Source organism: Rhincodon typus, chromosome 13 (genome assembly GCF_021869965.1).
Source record: "Rhincodon typus isolate 14 chromosome 13, sRhiTyp1.1, whole genome shotgun sequence".
Lineage (NCBI taxonomy): Eukaryota > Metazoa > Chordata > Chondrichthyes > Orectolobiformes > Rhincodontidae > Rhincodon > Rhincodon typus.
The window spans coordinates 63,200,629-63,217,365 of NC_063344.1; the positions used below are offsets into that span (position 1 = coordinate 63,200,629).

The 16,737-nt window shown below is 41.5% G+C and overlaps 1 protein-coding gene across 1 annotated transcript in view; it reads left to right on the top strand.

The window, feature by feature from the left end:
- Window positions 1–16,737, top strand: part of LOC109920736 (serotransferrin-B-like) — a 76,506-nt gene that overhangs the window by 23,886 nt on the left and 35,883 nt on the right. The window contains exons 13-18 of the mRNA XM_020520796.2: window positions 2,415–2,577; window positions 5,134–5,198; window positions 6,004–6,188; window positions 8,833–9,025; window positions 10,456–10,485; window positions 13,075–13,136. Coding sequence (XP_020376385.2) covers window positions 2,415–2,577; window positions 5,134–5,198; window positions 6,004–6,188; window positions 8,833–9,025; window positions 10,456–10,485; window positions 13,075–13,136 — 698 coding nt within the window. The remainder of the gene's footprint in view (window positions 1–2,414; window positions 2,578–5,133; window positions 5,199–6,003; window positions 6,189–8,832; window positions 9,026–10,455; window positions 10,486–13,074; window positions 13,137–16,737) is intronic.

The window sequence follows — 16,737 nt, forward strand, 5'->3', positions numbered from 1 at the left end:
CACACACACACACACACACACACACACACACACACACACACACACACGTGCGCACACACACAGCTTGCAAAAGCAGTTCAGTAGCTTATATTCACAAGATCTGTGATGTGGTTCTTGATGATCAGGAAAGTTTTTCCTGACCTTCTTTCGTTCGTGGGATGAGGGCATCCCTGGCTGGGTCAGCATTTATTGCCCGCCCCTAGTTTTCCAGTGTTGAGCTGCCATCTTGAACCACTGCAGTCCATGTGCTGTAGGTTGACCCACAATGCCCTGAGGGACGGAGTTCCAGGATTTTGACCCAGCAACATTGAAGGAATGGTGATATATTTCCAAGTCAGGAGTGGCTTGGAGCGGAATTTGCAAGTGACGGTGTTCCCATGTATCTGTTGCCCTTGTCCTTCTAGATGGAAGTGGTCATGGGTTTGGAAGGTGCTGTCTGAGGATCTTTGGTGAATTTCTGCAGTGCATCTTGTAGAGGGTACACACTGCTGCTACTGAGCTTCAGCGGTGGAGGGAGTGGATGCTTGTGGATGTGCTACCAATCAAATGGGCTGTTTTGTTCCCAATTGTGACAATTTTCTTAAGTGTTGTTAGAACTGCCATCCAGGCAAGTGGGGAATATTCCATCACAAGTTGTGCCTTGTAGGTGGTGGACAAGCTTTGAAGAGCCAGGAGGTGAGTTACTGGCCGCAGTATTCCTAGCCTCTGACCTAGTTTTGTAGCCACTGTTTTTATATGGTGAGTCCAATTGAGTTTCTGGTCAATTGTAACCCCAGGATTTTGATAGTGGGGCATTCAGTGATGCTAATGCCATTGGATGACAAGGGGCAGTGGTTAGATTGTCTCTTATTGGATGGTCATAACCTGGCATTTGTGTGGCACGAATGTTGCTTGCCACTTGTCAGCCCAAAGCTGGATATTGCCTAGATCTTGTTGCATTTGGACATGGCTTGCCTCAGCATCTGAGGAGTTGCTGAACATTATTTAATCATTAGTGAACGTCCCTACTTTAACCTTATGGTGGAGGGAAGGTCATTGATGAAACAGCTGAAGATGGCTGGGCCTAGGATGCTACCCTGAGGAACTCCTGCAGAGATATCCTGGAGCTGAGATGATTGACCTCTAACAATCACAACCATCTTCCTATGCACCAGGTATGAGTCCAATTAGAGGAGTGGTTTCCACTATACCCATTGATTCCAGTTTTACTAGGGCCCCTTGATGGCACACTTAGTCAGATGTGGCATTGATGTCAAGGGCTGTGACTCTCACCTCACCTCTGGAATTCAGCTCTTTTGTCCATGTTTGAACCAAGGCTGTAATGAGATCAGTGGTTAAGCTGCCCTGGCAGAACCCAAACTGGGCGTCACTGAGCAGGTTATTGCTGAGCAGGTGCTGCTTGATAGCACTGTTGATGACACTTTCCATCACTTTACTGATGGTCGAGAGTAGACTGATGGGGCAGTAATTGGCTGAGTTGGATTTGTCTGCTTTTTGTGTATAGGACACACCTGGGCAATTTTCCACATTGTTGGGTAGATACCAGCGTTGTAACTGTACTGGAAGAGATTGGCTAGGGGTACGGCAAGTTCTGGACCTCAAGTCTTAAGTATTATTGCTGGACAGTTGTCAGGGCACCTAGCCTTTGCAGTAACCAATGCCTCCAACTGTTTCTTGATATCACGTGAGTGAATCGAATTGGATAAAGACTGGTATCTATGATGCTGGGGCACCACAGGAGGAAGTTGAGATGGATTATCCATTCTGCACTTCTGGCCAATGATAGCTGTAATTGCTTCAGTTTTGTTCTTCTCTTTTGCATTGAGTTTTGATCTCTTCCATTGTTGAGAGTGGAGATACTTGTGGTACCTCCTCCCCCTCCAGTGAATGTTTAATTGACCACCACCATTCACGACTGGATGTTGCAGGACTGCAGAGTTTAGATCTGATCCGTTGGCTGTGAGATCACTTGGGTCAGTCTACTACTTATTGCTTATGCTGTTTGGTCCTGCTTGGTAGTTTCACCAGATTGACACCCCTTCTTTTTCAGGTATGCCTTTTGCTGCTCCTGGCATGCCCTCCTGCACTCTCTATCGAGCCAGGGTTGATCCCCTAGCTTGATGGTGGTGGCTGAGTGGGGCATATGCTGTGCCATGAGCTTGCAGATTGTGCTGGAGTGCAGTTACCTGGGTAGGGGATCAATGGGCCCGTCATCAGGACCTAACATGACTATCTGATTAGTTCATAGCAACAGAGATTGGTGTGGACTAGTGTTGGGCCCAGATTATTGCAGTGCAGTTGCATTATATTACAGATCAATCAGCGATGCTATAAACATTGACACATTTAGTGTCACAGGCCAAACAGAATCTAGAGATGAAATTAACTCTTAATTAAATTTTTTTTGAATTAAGCAACATATTTCAGTCAGAGCTGTGCCCCTGGAGCGAATGCTGCCCTGTACCCAAATCTGTGCTCTCTGTGCATTGGAAGTCAAAGTCAAAGTTCAATGCCGCCAACAGACAAGTGTGCGGCCAACATCAATGAGAGGTACTACAGCTACAGCGGCGCCTTCAGGTAAAGAAAAGGACTCACATTTACGTAGCACCTTTCGTATCCTTCCAAAGGGCTTTATAGCTGTGTTGTTTGAAGTGTGGTCACTGTGTTATTGCAACCAATCTGCATGCGGTACAGTCCCACCAATAACAATGAGATACAGATTGGAATTAGCTGCTTTAGTGAGATTGACTGTGGAATTTTCTTCAAGCGTGGGATTATAAAAGCAGGAGAGGGCTCCTTAGCTCTTTGACACTATTCTGCCATTCAGTGAGATTTTGCCTCCTTCATGACTAAACTCCAAACCTTTGCCATTTTTGCCCTACTTCCGTTTTCTGATGAAAAGGCATCGACTTGAAAAGTTAACTTTTCTTTCTCCAGGGATGTTGCCTGACCTGCTTATTCTATTCTGAGTTGAGATTTCCAACAACTGCGGTTTTCTTTCAGTTTCAGGAATAAAAATCCCTGAATCCTGGTTTAAAAATGATCATCTGATCCAATATTATGTTGTGCAAAGAAGATGAATGTTTTGAACGAGTCCAAGTCCACTCTTTTAGTGAGAGCATTATTTTGATTAACCACATTTCATAAAATCACACCCAATTTTTTTTTTAAATCAACCTGCTCAGGGATGTTATTATTCATCGTATTGAACTCAGGTCTCCTGGCTAAGAGGTAGGGATACTACCACTGCAGCACAAGAGCTCTCCACCTCACCAATTATTTTCACATGTCTAGAAGTGCCATTATACATAACTGAACATTATTTTTCCCCATCACGAAGTCACCCACAATATTTTTTCAACTATTCACCATCACCAGCTCTTAGAATCATAGAATCCTTACAGTGTGGAAGCAGGCCATTCTGCCCATCGAGTCCACACTGACCCTCCAAAGAGCATCCCACCCAGACCCACCCCCAACCCTAGATACTATGGGCAATTTAGCATGGCCAATCCACCTAATTGAACCCAAGTTCATGGTACTGTGAGGCAGCAGTGCTAACCATTGAGCCACCATGCTCAATTGGCTCATTTATGCGCAAAGCCTACTAAGGGCAAAGCAGACCATCAAAAGCGAGGAAGAGGTAGAGAGCAGGGCTAAATCAAAATGGAGTTAGAGGGGGAGATGCCCCCTGTGGTGCCCACCTCTCTCTAAAGGCATTGCGAGTATCAGTGGACACTGTGTGCTCCTTCTCCAAGTTCATAGCTGTGGAAGAGGGGCAGTCAACAGCTATGAACCCCACTGATTATTAACTCCCCACATTTATACATACAATTCACACCCAATTAACCCTTAATTAATTATTTTTTCCCTAATTCCATTAGGTCTCAGGCATCTTTACAAATCATATTAGATTATATCACATTAAATATCATTTGTGGAAGAGAGTACCAAACCACACTCCTCTTTGCACAGATCATTTATGCCTGCCATTGCTGGGCACAATAAGCGTTCATGATTGAATGTCTTCTCTAAATGATAACACCTCTGACGGTACAGAACTCCTATGGTACTGAAGCATTGACCTGGATTTTGTACCCAGACCTCCAGAGTGGGATTTGAACTCTTCAACTCAGCGATATGGATGAAAAAGGATGATTTGTTAGTTATTAGTTTGGAACGAGCTGCCAAATACTATGGTGGAACAAAGACAAAAGCAGATCGTAGTGGACATAAAGGCAGTAGAAATTTAGCACACAGCTGATAGCTGGCTTGGTGAAAAAGCTTAGTACGATAGAGTGGGAGATCAGTCTGACTGACAGGACTGCTGCTGGAAAATGTGGATGTGGTTAAGGTTACGGACAGGACTCAACTTGGGCATAAAATCTAGCAGGATCAAACTACCTGCTGGCATTGCAGAGAGGAATTTTAACTAAGCTCGCTGGTGAGGAAACTTATGGATTAGAACATAGAACATAGAACATTATAGCGCAGTACAGGCCCTTCGGCCCTCGATGTTGCGCCGACCTGTGAAACCAATCTGAAGCCTATCTAACCTACACTATTCCATTATCATCCATATGTTTATCCAATGACCATTTAAATGCCCTTAAAGTTGGCGAGTCTACTACTGTTTCAGGCAGGGCATTCCACGCCCTTACTACTCTCTGAGTAAAGAACCTACCTCTGACATCTGTCCTATATCTATCACCCCTCAATTTAAAGCTATGTCCCCTCGTTCTAGCCATCACCATCCGAGGAAAAAGGCTCTCACTGTCCACCCTATCTAATCCTCTGATCATCTTGTATGTCTCTATTAAGTCACCTCTTAACCTTCTTCTCTCTAATGATTGGGTGCAATGTGAATTTGCCACGTTGTTCTCCATTGAATTCAACATAGAATATTGGACGAGTATATGCATTTCTTACCTGGTGAGTTAGGATAAACTTGCCCACTCACTATCTAATGATATTTTAAGAAGGACCACACAGGTTGGATACCAGAGGTCTGCATTATATGAGCTGGAGTTAGCCTCCATTAAAGAGGAAGGGAGAAAATTGGAGAAGGGAAGCATTGAATGTATTTTCTTTGACATTCTGATTTCTGAATAAGTTCATCCCAATCTCCTCTAGGTGCCTGGTGGACGTAGGCGATGTTGCATTTGTTAAACATACCACTGTGCTGGAGAACACTGACGGTACGTAATATTCTCGGTGACTTTGCAATGCTTTGTCCTAAACCACATACACCAGAGTCTCCTGGCTTATGGTGTCATAAGTTTCAGCTGCAGCATGAATCCCCAACAAATGGTAAACAAACAATTGAAGTATGGAGGCGGAGAGACAGAGAAATTGAAGGGCTGAAAGTGAATACATGTCAAGGCTACCAATATGAAAGGAAATAATAGGGGCATTTATAAGCATTTAAAAAGTAGATGAATAATTAGAGGGTAGGATTCCTTCTGAATAAATGAAGGAGATTAATATGAAGACTGAAGACTAAATACATAAGAGGCACACAAAACATTTCTACAATTTTAATAGTGGTAAGACTGCAAAAGGATATCAAACAATCATTAATAGCTCACTGTATAAAATTATTCTGAGATAATGAGTACAAACAAGTTGGATAAGTGACTGGATAACATGTATCCTTGATGGCAGAAAGAAGTTAGAGATATGATGATTTGTACCTTCACCCCTGGATTATTTGACTGGGATTCAGTCTCCCAGATCATCACACAGATAATGAAGACATTAGCTCCCTCCTGTAAATCAGTGAGTATTTAGAACTGCATGCCCAATGAAGAACATCAATATGGATTTAAGTTGTGCTTACCAGATTTAATAATGTTTCCTGGAAGAATGGACCGATTAGATAGATAATTAGAATGCAGTATGTGCATTTCCCCAAAGTCTTTGAAATATCTCATAAAGGGCTTGATAGGAAAATTCAGGCAGATGGTGTAAGCAGATAATTATTGGAATCTTTTTCACTCGTAGGTAATGGAAAGCTTGACTGGAATCAGAATCTGGTCTCTTCTAATTATCACCTCTTGTGCAAAGATGGTACTACAGCCCCAATTGATCAGTTCATGAACTGCCACTTGGCTGATGCCCCATCTCATGCTGTTATGACACGACTGGATAGGAGAGAAAAGGTTCTCAAATTGCTGAAGAGTGAGCAGGTAAGCATTTTATTCGTAAGGTTTAGGAAACACTGATGAGTTTTTGAAAAAATAACAGACATTAAAACAGATTGGAAAAGCTTTGATAGTTGCGTAAAAAGGAAATGTTTGATTAAAACGAACATGGCTCCATTAAAAGTAGAGTCAGGAGAATTTATAATAGGGAATAGCAACATAGCAGAGAAGTTAATTGGTTACTTTGTGTCTGTTTTCACCAAGGCTGATACAAGAAATCTCCCAGAATTAGAACTCCATGTGGTGATTGAGGAGTTGATGGAAATTAGCATCCGTAAGAAGTTTGTACTGGTGAAGTTAATGGGGGTGAATGTAGATAAACTCCCTGGATCTGATGGTCTTCATCCCAAAGTATTGAAAGTGGTAGCTGTAGAGGTAGTCAATGGATTGGTGATTATCTTCCTAAATTATATAGATTCAGAATGGTTTCTGTGAATTGGAATAGAGCAAATGTTTCCCACCCTCAACTTTTTAAGAATGGAACAAGAGTGAAAACAGAGAACTGCAGATAAATAGACACTTGAATGATAATGATCCAATTGGGGATAGTCAACATGGATTTGTGATTGGGAAATTGTGTTTGACTACCTTGTTTGAACCTGTTGCTAACCAAAATGATAAAGGAGATTTTCAGAGGTTTTTGATAATGCTCCCCACAAAATGCTGGGTAGAAGAATTAAAGGTAAACTTGGAGTTGCAATAATCTCAGAGGACCATGGGGTTCCTTTCTCACTGGAGACAAATGACTGCTGGTGGTTTAACTTGAGGGTCACCACGCTAGAAAATTGAATGCACCTCACAGTATAGGTGGTAATGTGCTGACATGGGTTAATTATTGGCTAACAGACAAAAAAAGAACAGGAATAAACGGGTCATTCTCACATTAGCGGGCTGTGACTTGTGAGGTGGTGTAAAGATCTGTATCACAATGTGATTCGCAGTTGGGGACCAATATAATATTTCCAAATTTGCTGATGCTACAAAGTAGGATTGTGTGTTGTCAGGAAGATATAAAGCAGCTTCAGGAGGATTTGGACAGACTTATTGAATGGTTAAGAACTCGACAGATGGAATATAATGTGGAAAAATCTGAAGTTATCCACTTTGGTCAGAGAAACAGATGTGCAGAATGTTTATTAGGTAGTAGGAGGTTGGAAAGTGTAGATGTACATACAGACATTGGTGAAAACTGAAAGAACTGCGGATGCTGTCAAGGACTTAGGTGTTCTTGTCAATAAGTCACAAAAGGCTAACATGCAGGTACAGCAAGGTATCGGGAAGACTAATGGAATGTTAGCCTTTATTGCAAGAGGATTTGAATACAGGAGAAGAGTAGTTTTGCTTCAATTGTATAGGAGCTTGGTTAGGCTGCACCTAGAGTATTGTATGCAGTTTTGGTCTCCTTTTCTCGGGAAAGATATTCTTCACATAGTGGGAGTGCAACAAATGTTTATCAGACTTGTTCCCAGGACTGGCCAATGAAGAGAGACTGGGCAAAGTGGGCCTCTGTTCTCTACAGTATCAATAAATGACAGGGATCTCATTGAAAATTAAGCAATACTTAAAGGAATAGACAGGGTTATGCGCAGGTAAGATGTTTCCCCCTGGTTGAAGGGTCTAGAACTGAAATAACTACACAACGGCTGGTATCCTGTCATTAAGCCACCCTTTATTTACTTGTGCACTGTACACTGGCTGTGGCCAGCCAACTTGGAGTCAGCCCCTGTACTGAGGAGATTCTAAATCTCCTGGTTATTTATGCTTTTTTTTGCTTTTTGTTTTTTTTAATTTTATGCATATATATTTTTAACCCTTACAATCTCCTGGTTATATTGGTCAGCCAGGGCTTTCCTGATTGGCCCAGGTTAACAACCCCAAACCAGGACATTGTAGTCAACAAGATCCAGCTAGTTCCAATCATTACAAGAACCAAACAGCACATTGTAAAAATAAGGGAGATACTACTTAGGTCCCAAATGAGGAGAAATATTATTACTCAGATGGTGGTAAACCCTGGAATTCTCTACCATGGAAGGCTCAATCTTTGAATACATTGAAGGCAGAAACTGATAGATTTCTGATAACCAATGGAGTGCAGGATTATGGGGAATGAAGTGGTTAAAAGTCATCGAAAATTTCACCGAATGTGACTCCAGTCCCAGAGCAGTGCCCTCTGAACAAATCTTTAATTTCGAGGGCAATCAGTGATGGACAACAAATGCTGGCCTTCTCAGATATAGCCACACACCATGAAAGATTAAAAATAAAACCCCAGCCTTGTTGGTTCTGCCATTTCACAAAAGAGACTTCTTTGAAGACACAGAGGTGTTGCTGTCAGGTCAAAAAATGGATAACCTTCAAGCCAAGATGCTGTAAGTTTATCAGTGTGTATTAGACATGAGTCAATGTCAACAATCCTATTGGAAAAGTTTTAATTCATAAAGGCAAAAAGGCATTTGGAGTGCAGACAGATTGAGGTGCAGGTCTGCTATGATACAGTTTAAAGGTGGAACAAGCTTGAGGGACTAAATAATGTTTACCAAGAGGCGAGTTCCTCATATAATTCATATTCAGACCATTGTGATGTGTTTGCAGTCACCATCATTAACAGGTTTGTTTCAAATTCTAGGTGAAACATGGTCATGGTGGATCTGAGGAAAGTATCTTCGCCATGTTCGACTCAGTAGCATTTTCTGGGAAGAACCTCCTATTTAAAGACTCCACTCAATGTCTCATTGAAGTCCCCGACAGTGACTACAAAAAGTATCTGGGTGACAGTTACATTAAAATAGTGGAAGGACTCCAGTCCTGTGAACCCCTTGGTAATTACTATTGAATCATAGTGTTCAGTAAACATGGTTTCTTTACTTCAGATTGTTGGATTTTTACTGGGAATGGAAAGCATGGGATGAATGGGGTCAGATCAAGTTCTTTCAGGTCATGCTATACAGTGGCAGAATTAGTAATGAAGCTTGCCTGGACTGTTCAATGTAGGAATTGCAAGAAAGGCAAGATCATGATTGAAGGAAGAATCCCCACACATTTCTGTTTGTGATGTGGTTCATTCAATGTTGGATTGTCAATGGCCCATTCTATATTCATGGGTTCTGAGGGTAAGGGGCCCACTTACATAGATCCCAGGAGCTTCATTTAATGCAGTCTTTCATATTGTTATGGATCTGAATAGCTGAGATCTGGGAGTGTGGGATAGTCCAACCATCTGACATCTTTGAACATTGGAATTCAGCCAGACATCTCCATCTTCTGCTGAAAGACCATGCATTGTAAAAGTGTGCAAATTCTATGTTGATTTTGGTGAGATTACCAGAGAGGTTTCTGTCATAACCTGAATTACTGGTCCATATTTGTTGCTACCAAAAGCAATTGTGAAGTTTCCAAACTTGTCCTTTTCATGCAGTTGTCATAGCTTTCTCTAATCTCCTGAATCAGAATCTGGCTCTTGCCTCATTGAATTTATATTGGCCAACATCTGTCCTGTTGAAAGCACTGGCTTAATTGTGCTTTCTCGGCTGCAGCAAGTTTTCAGCTTTGCAGATTTAGTCCAAGATGTTAGCTGTAGTGATGTTCAACAAATTCCCAAAGAGAGTAAGTTATTGTCTCAACACAACTCTTCCTTGATTGAAAACAATTTTTAATAACATGTCTTTAGTTTACCAGTTCATCAACCATCCATGAGGGGAAAATGATAAGGAAATTGGATTGCGCGTTATTTTAGACCTTAATTTTAGACTTGTTCAAGTCTGCTCTAAACTAATGAGATGAATCACAGGGTCACAGACTCAACCTGATTCTTATTGACTTGGATGTCAGTACAAATATGTTCTGTTATATTACAAATAGGATCAGAGAGAGCATGATTTGGTTGGTTGGGAAATCTTAAAATGTGTACTGCTGTTTTCTGAACTGTTGCTCAAATTCTGGGGCTGAGCGGTGTTGGAACAATGTAGAATTGTGAATATAAACCAGGCAACACATAACCCAGCAATCTTTGGTGGGCAATGTACATACTGAGATAGGATGGTATCAAGGGTATATTTTGCACCTAACTTATACTAGAAAGATAACACTGGCTGCCTGAAATGTAATTGCTGCATTTCTCACTAGTAATCTCCTTCACCCACAAAAACACAAAATAAACTACATAGACATAAATGTTCCATTGCTACAAGGGACATTTTAAAGTCAAAGCCTTTACAGCTCCATTCTAAGCATCTGTTCTTCTCTATTTCAGAGCTCCTGGAAGCTTGTTCCTTTAAAACCTGCTGAACCCATTGTGATGATTTTGGGAGGACTTTCCAATGATGGCCTAGAATTCTTCCATTCTTCCCACTGATGCCTGTCCAACTACAATGATATTCATATAATGATTGCTTGAATAGTCTTTCGTGTGTAACAGATTTACTGTAGAAAATGATGAGCTAAACTGCTATTAAAAACATAGTTGATTCAGTCCCTGTAATGCAAAATAAAGTACCCATGGTAATAATTCAGACTTTCTGGGCTATTTTTACACATCAACTGTACCTCAACTTGATCTTTAATTCAGCAATGGTATAATTTAATTCAATTTTACATAACGCTTTCCCGTTCGATTTCTTACTCCTGCCAACTCACAGCTCCGAGGGCTCAGGGAATTTTGAACTTGACTGGGAGTTTACTTCTTACTTTGATTAACCCATCATCAAGCTCTCTGTTCTCAGTCCTGATTACTCTTTTCCAAGTTATCTGGAGATTGGGAGAAACTGTCAGAAACTTGCTCTCCTTAGAGAAGGGAAGATTGAGGAGAGATTTAATGGATATGTTCAAAACCAAGAGGTGTCCAGACAGAGGTAAATCGATAAAAAGCAACTCTTCCATTTGATGGAAGAGTCTAGAACCAGAGAACATTAATTTAAGGTCTAATAGTGACTCAAGGAAGATTTTTTCATGCAGTGCATTGTTACAATCTGGAAAATACCATTGCGTGTTTGATGGAGGCAAATTCAATAAATATTTTCAAAACGGAGTAGATAAGTGCTTGAAAAACAAACAAAACAAAATTAAAAGGCCTGAAGGATGGGTGAGTGAAACTGCTGTTGCAGAGTAGGCACAGACACAGCCGGGCAAATGATTTTCTTCTGCGCTGTATTCATTCTATGGAGCCGAGGCCCTCCCTGCTCATGCCCTAGCAGAGGATGAATGCCAACTCTTCAACATTTCTTCGAAAAATGACTCAACTGGCTACGGAAAATGAGAGACAGATTAGAATTGATAGAATGGAAGGTCATAGCATGCAAACAAATGTGACAGAGACAGAGAAGCTAGGAGAATGGAATGGAATCCTTGTTAGGTGTTCAAGGTGTAAAGATTAGCCGACTTAGCTGTGGGAATTTAGTGGGCTCATCATGAAATGAAAACAGGAAGTGCTGGAAAAACTCAGCAGGTTGGCAGAATCTGTGGAGGGAAATAGAGTTCATGTTTTGAGTCTAATGACTCTCAGAGTTGACTGTTTCTCTCTGCACAGTTGCTGCCAGACCCCCTGAATTTCTCCAGAACCTTTTGTTCCTTCAGTGTTCACGTACTTTGATTTTATTTTGGCCTGTGGTGAGTATTTGTTAAAAGCCTTCCTCAGAAATCCAGATGGAGAGGTCAAGGAAAGGAAGAGTTGGAGATGGGGTGTGAGAAAATACCTTAACTGAGATTTCAGGCAATACATGCCAATTTCTAACCACTCATTAGCTGAAGAAGATTCTCATCTCACCATTGCATTTTTTGACAATTACCCTAAATCTGTGCCCTTTGGTTCTTAGTCCTTTCACCAATGGGGACAATTTCTCCTATCCACTCTGTCTAGACCCCTCTCAATTTTATATTTCACTATCAAGTCTTCTTTAGTCTTTCTGCTTCCTAAGAAGAACAGTTCCAACTGCTGAAGTAAACTTAAGTTCCTCATCAATTCTGGTGCATCTTATGCTTACTTTAATGGCCTCACATTAACAGCACCAATACAGTTGCCATTCTTGCATTTCTAATGTGAGAGGTTAGGTAAATAGAAGGACAAGGGTGGGAGAATATGGGAGAAATGTGGGAGATGATTGCCCACAGCGCCAAAAGTTGAGGGTTGTAGACACAGGGTGATCAGATGTTGAAGCTGTGGAAATATTGAGCATTAATTCAGCTCAGGAAGTGAGGCGTTGTAAAGTTGGAGCACCTGGCACTGAGATAGGTCCCTTTGAATTGACCATAAGATCTGAGATTAGTTGCACAGCAGAAGAAAGCCATTCAGTCTGTAGTGTTGTTGTCAGCTCTCTGTAAGTGCACCTCAAATCATCTTGTGCACCCAGCTTTTTGCCATAGCCCTGCAAAGTATTTATCATCAGACACTTAGATAACATACATTTGAAAGGTGTGATTGAATCTGCATCCTTCATACTGTCAGGGAATGCATTCAAGTTCTTAAAGTCACTCATTGTGCAAAAAAGGTGATTCCTTCTGATGGGCCAGAAACGTCAACTTTCCTGATCCACTGACGTTGCCTGGCCTGCTGTGTTCCTCCAGCTGCACACTGTGTTATCTCTGACTCCAGCATCGGCAGTTCTTACTGAGATTCATTCTGTCATCTTTGATACATATGAAAATTTGATTAGGAACAGGAGTAAGTCATTCAACCCTCAAGTTTGTTTCCCCATTCAATAAGATCACAACTGCCTTGACTGAGGCTTCAAGGTCACATTGCCCTGATGACCATTGACTCTTTTGTCACTGGTGTTAAATCTTTGCTTTCTGGTTGTCTTCCAAACTGTACAGCTTCTCTCTATCTATTCCGTCCAGACCCCTCATGATTTAATATCACTGTCAAATCTCCTTTCAGCCTTCTCCAAGAAGCAGAAAATTCCCAGGTTCTCTTTGCCGATTGAAGTTGGTGTAGTAGAGGCAACTTCAAGTCATATATCTTCTTATTAATATGTGGGAACTCCAGAGATAAAAAAAGAAGAGGAGTGGGGGGAATGGAGACAATAATGTGAAGATGATCATTTTTACCTGTGAGGAAGGAATGGAGGGCCTTTCAAGCATTACAAGAAGGCCCAGTGATAATACAAATGGGAGCCTCTGCACACACAAAATATTTCCCAGACTGCCTCATGCACTCCTAGGACTCAACACTAGAAGAGATGCACCGAGTTAGCAAATTAGCTTAGATAAAGAGTTATTATTGAATCAGTCATTGGATGCAAGAATGCCAGAGGATGTGAGAGAGAAAGAAGAATCTTGCTATTCCTGAACAGAGGCCCAGGAGCCATGATATTCTGGAGCAATAGTGAAGTCTTGATTTCAGAAATTGGTTAGATTGTACCTGGAGTACCATGTGCAATTTTGGTCTCCTTATCTCAGGAAAGATATTATTGCCATAGAGGGACTATAGAGAAGGTTCACTTAACTTATTCTCAGGATGGTGGAACTGCCCTCTGAAAAGAGACTGGGAAAACAGGGATTGTATTCTCTAGAGTTTAAATAATGAGTGGTGATCTCTTCGAAAGTTAAAAAGTACTTAGAGACTGACAGGGTAGGTCCAGGTAAGATGTTTACCCTGGAGGGGAGTCTAGAACCAGGAAGCACAATGTAAATATAAATGGATCTGCCACCGAGATGATGAAAGTTTTGTTTTTACTCAGAGTGTTGGAAGTCTTAGGAAACTCTACCACAGCGGGCTGTGGAAGTTTAATCTTTGAGTATGTTTAGGGTAGCGATTAATAGAACTCTGAATCACAGTGGTGTACGGGGTTATGGGGATACCTTGGGTAAAAGACATTGAAATGTTCAGTCAGCCTTTATCCTTCTGAATGGTACAGCAGGCTCAATGAGCTGAATGGCTTATTCCTGTTCCTGTGTTCCTTAATCTGAGATAGGCAGACGTTTAATCAGCAAGGAAAAAGGTAGAAAATGGAATGGAGGCCTATCAGATCATCAATAATCTCCTTGACTTTCGGGGATTACTCCATTAGATTTGCTCACCCTCAGATCAGTGAGCGCCTCTATCCTGACGCTAATTCAAAAGGAATTTTAAATGCCGGAAATTCCAGTTGCCAGTGACTCAAGTTCTGAAGAGTTTGGATTGTGCCATTGAACCCTGGAATGACCTGTGATCATAAACTCACAAGTTGCAACAAGCGTGAGGAAGCCTACTTCAGTAACTGATGAAGATTCAGAAAGGCCGTGTAGTCAGAGTGCAAATAGAAGCTGTAAGTCTTCATGCTCATGGCGTCTCTGAAGATATGAAAGACAGAAATCCAACTTTGCTAAGTCTCTACCTACTCCAGGTCCCATTGAAAAACAAGAAAATGCTTTTAATGTCCCAGATGGTCTCAACAATGTCATCTCAAGTGAATATTGGTCATTGTACTAATCTTTGGTTAGGTCTGTGACGAATGAAGGAAAGGCTGTCACTGATTGTAATACTGGATACTTCAGATCTCAAACTGAAACCTGGCTTGATAGATCATAAGTTTGACTTTTACAGTTTGGTTAACGTGCTGGTCAGTCATTGAACACGCTCATGAGGCTATCAATAAAAGTTTACCTAAAATCACAAGTGAAATAACAGCACAGATGCTGGGTCTTTTCACCAAGTCACCCTTTATTTACTAGGGCACAGTACACTGGCTGTGGCCAGTTAGCTCAGAATCAGTCCTCAACTGAAGAGATTCTAATATCCTCGTTATATTTTTTTACATACATGGAGCATTTTTGGCCTATACCCGTGGGCATTTGCAACCTATGCACACGGGGCATTTGCAACCTACACATAATGGAGCATTTTCAGCTTACACACACAGAGCATCTTCAGCCCTCACACGCGTAACATCATTGATCTTCATATGCGGAACATCTTCGGCCTACGCGTGGCACTTTTAGCCTACACATGGCACTGTTGTCCTCCTCACGGTGCTTTCGACCTACATACAATGCTGTTGGCCTCCACATGGCACTTTCGGCCTACACACAGAGGCCTGGTCTGAGTACTACATGCTGAAACAACGGCACGGAGGCCAGGTCCCATCACCAAGTCACCCTTTACATTCACCAGTGTAACAGTGGCTGTGGCCAGCTAGCTTGGAGTCCGTCCTCAACTGAGCAGATTCCAATCTCCTGGTTATATTTTTTTTTCCAGTTGCCTGAACAGAAGAGATTCTAATCTTCTGGATACATTGGTCAGCCAAGGCATTTCCTGATTGGCCCAGGTTAACAGCCTCATAGTTAACGAGGTCAACTTGTTTCAATCCCTACAACAAGTTTATTACATAAAAAGAGAAGTTATATATATAAAACACAATTTAGAAATATCTTGAAATAAGCAGCAAAAGGAAAAAGTCAACCCTTTCCCCAGCAATGTTCTTTACAGACACTCAACCCCAGCAAATTATCTCTCCAATATTAACGCTTTAATTTTTTACTCAATTGACTCTTTCCAGCTGTTGCCCTTGGATTGCAGAAGCAACTTAAAACATTTTTTCCAATTCTAACACTTCCTGGAGATTTCCACCAATTCTTACCATCTAGAAACTTCTATAAACTAGTCTGGAGAAATCAAAAACTGCCCTTCTGTCAGAATAACTTCTTTTCTTTTCTGAACTCAATCTACTAATGGCTCCTGTCCATTTGTTTCTCTGTGATAAAGCTCAACTTTGTAAACATTCAGCAATTAACTCCTCAGCTAGCTGATCGAGTCATTTAACTTAAGTCACATGCTTTCTTGGAAAGACTATCTCAGATCCACTTTGTACAAAATGACTTTCTGACCTTTATTAAAAGAAAAGTCACCTTCAAGAACTTAAAAATAGAATCTATTTTTACTCCACTTTTGAATCAAACTTCCCAAATAATAACTGTATACCACAGACCTATATCACAGACACTAATGTTGACTTGAGTATTTTAGTTAGGATTGTACAATCAAATCTGTCAAGCATGCAATTTCATAATAATCAGTTGCTGTTTGAGATGCATAGCTGCTGGCATAGCAACTCACAGGTGGGAAGTGTGTAATAAGATGGTTGTGCTGTATGGGTGTCTGACTCATGCTATATTGCTGTTCCTGGTGCCCCATTGGCAAATGATAATGGCTACTGAGAGCACTGGGGGGAGAAGTTCATGGAGCTGGGGCAGGAAGAGGGGTGTTCCTTCAGGTGACAGAGTGTGGTCCTTGGCAAGTTTGCGTGGGTGAAGGCCAAGATAGAAGGAGTGAGCTGAAGCTTGAGCAGAGGCATCATGGATAAGAGGCTATGGATGGGGACCTCTGTCAGCACTCAGAGAACCAGTGGGGTGAACTGAAGTAGGCATCCAACTACTAAGAACCAGCTAGGATGACCCGGACATCAACGAATCCCCCTGAGTTTGAGATGCCACATGGTGCAAAAGGTACCTTTCATGGTCTGGATGGTAAGATAATCTGTCTCAGTGTCCAGGAGGAGCCAGTAGCAGGAATGCCTACAGTCTACCGGCCCTCAACTTTATTTCCATGCTGCACTTCAACACC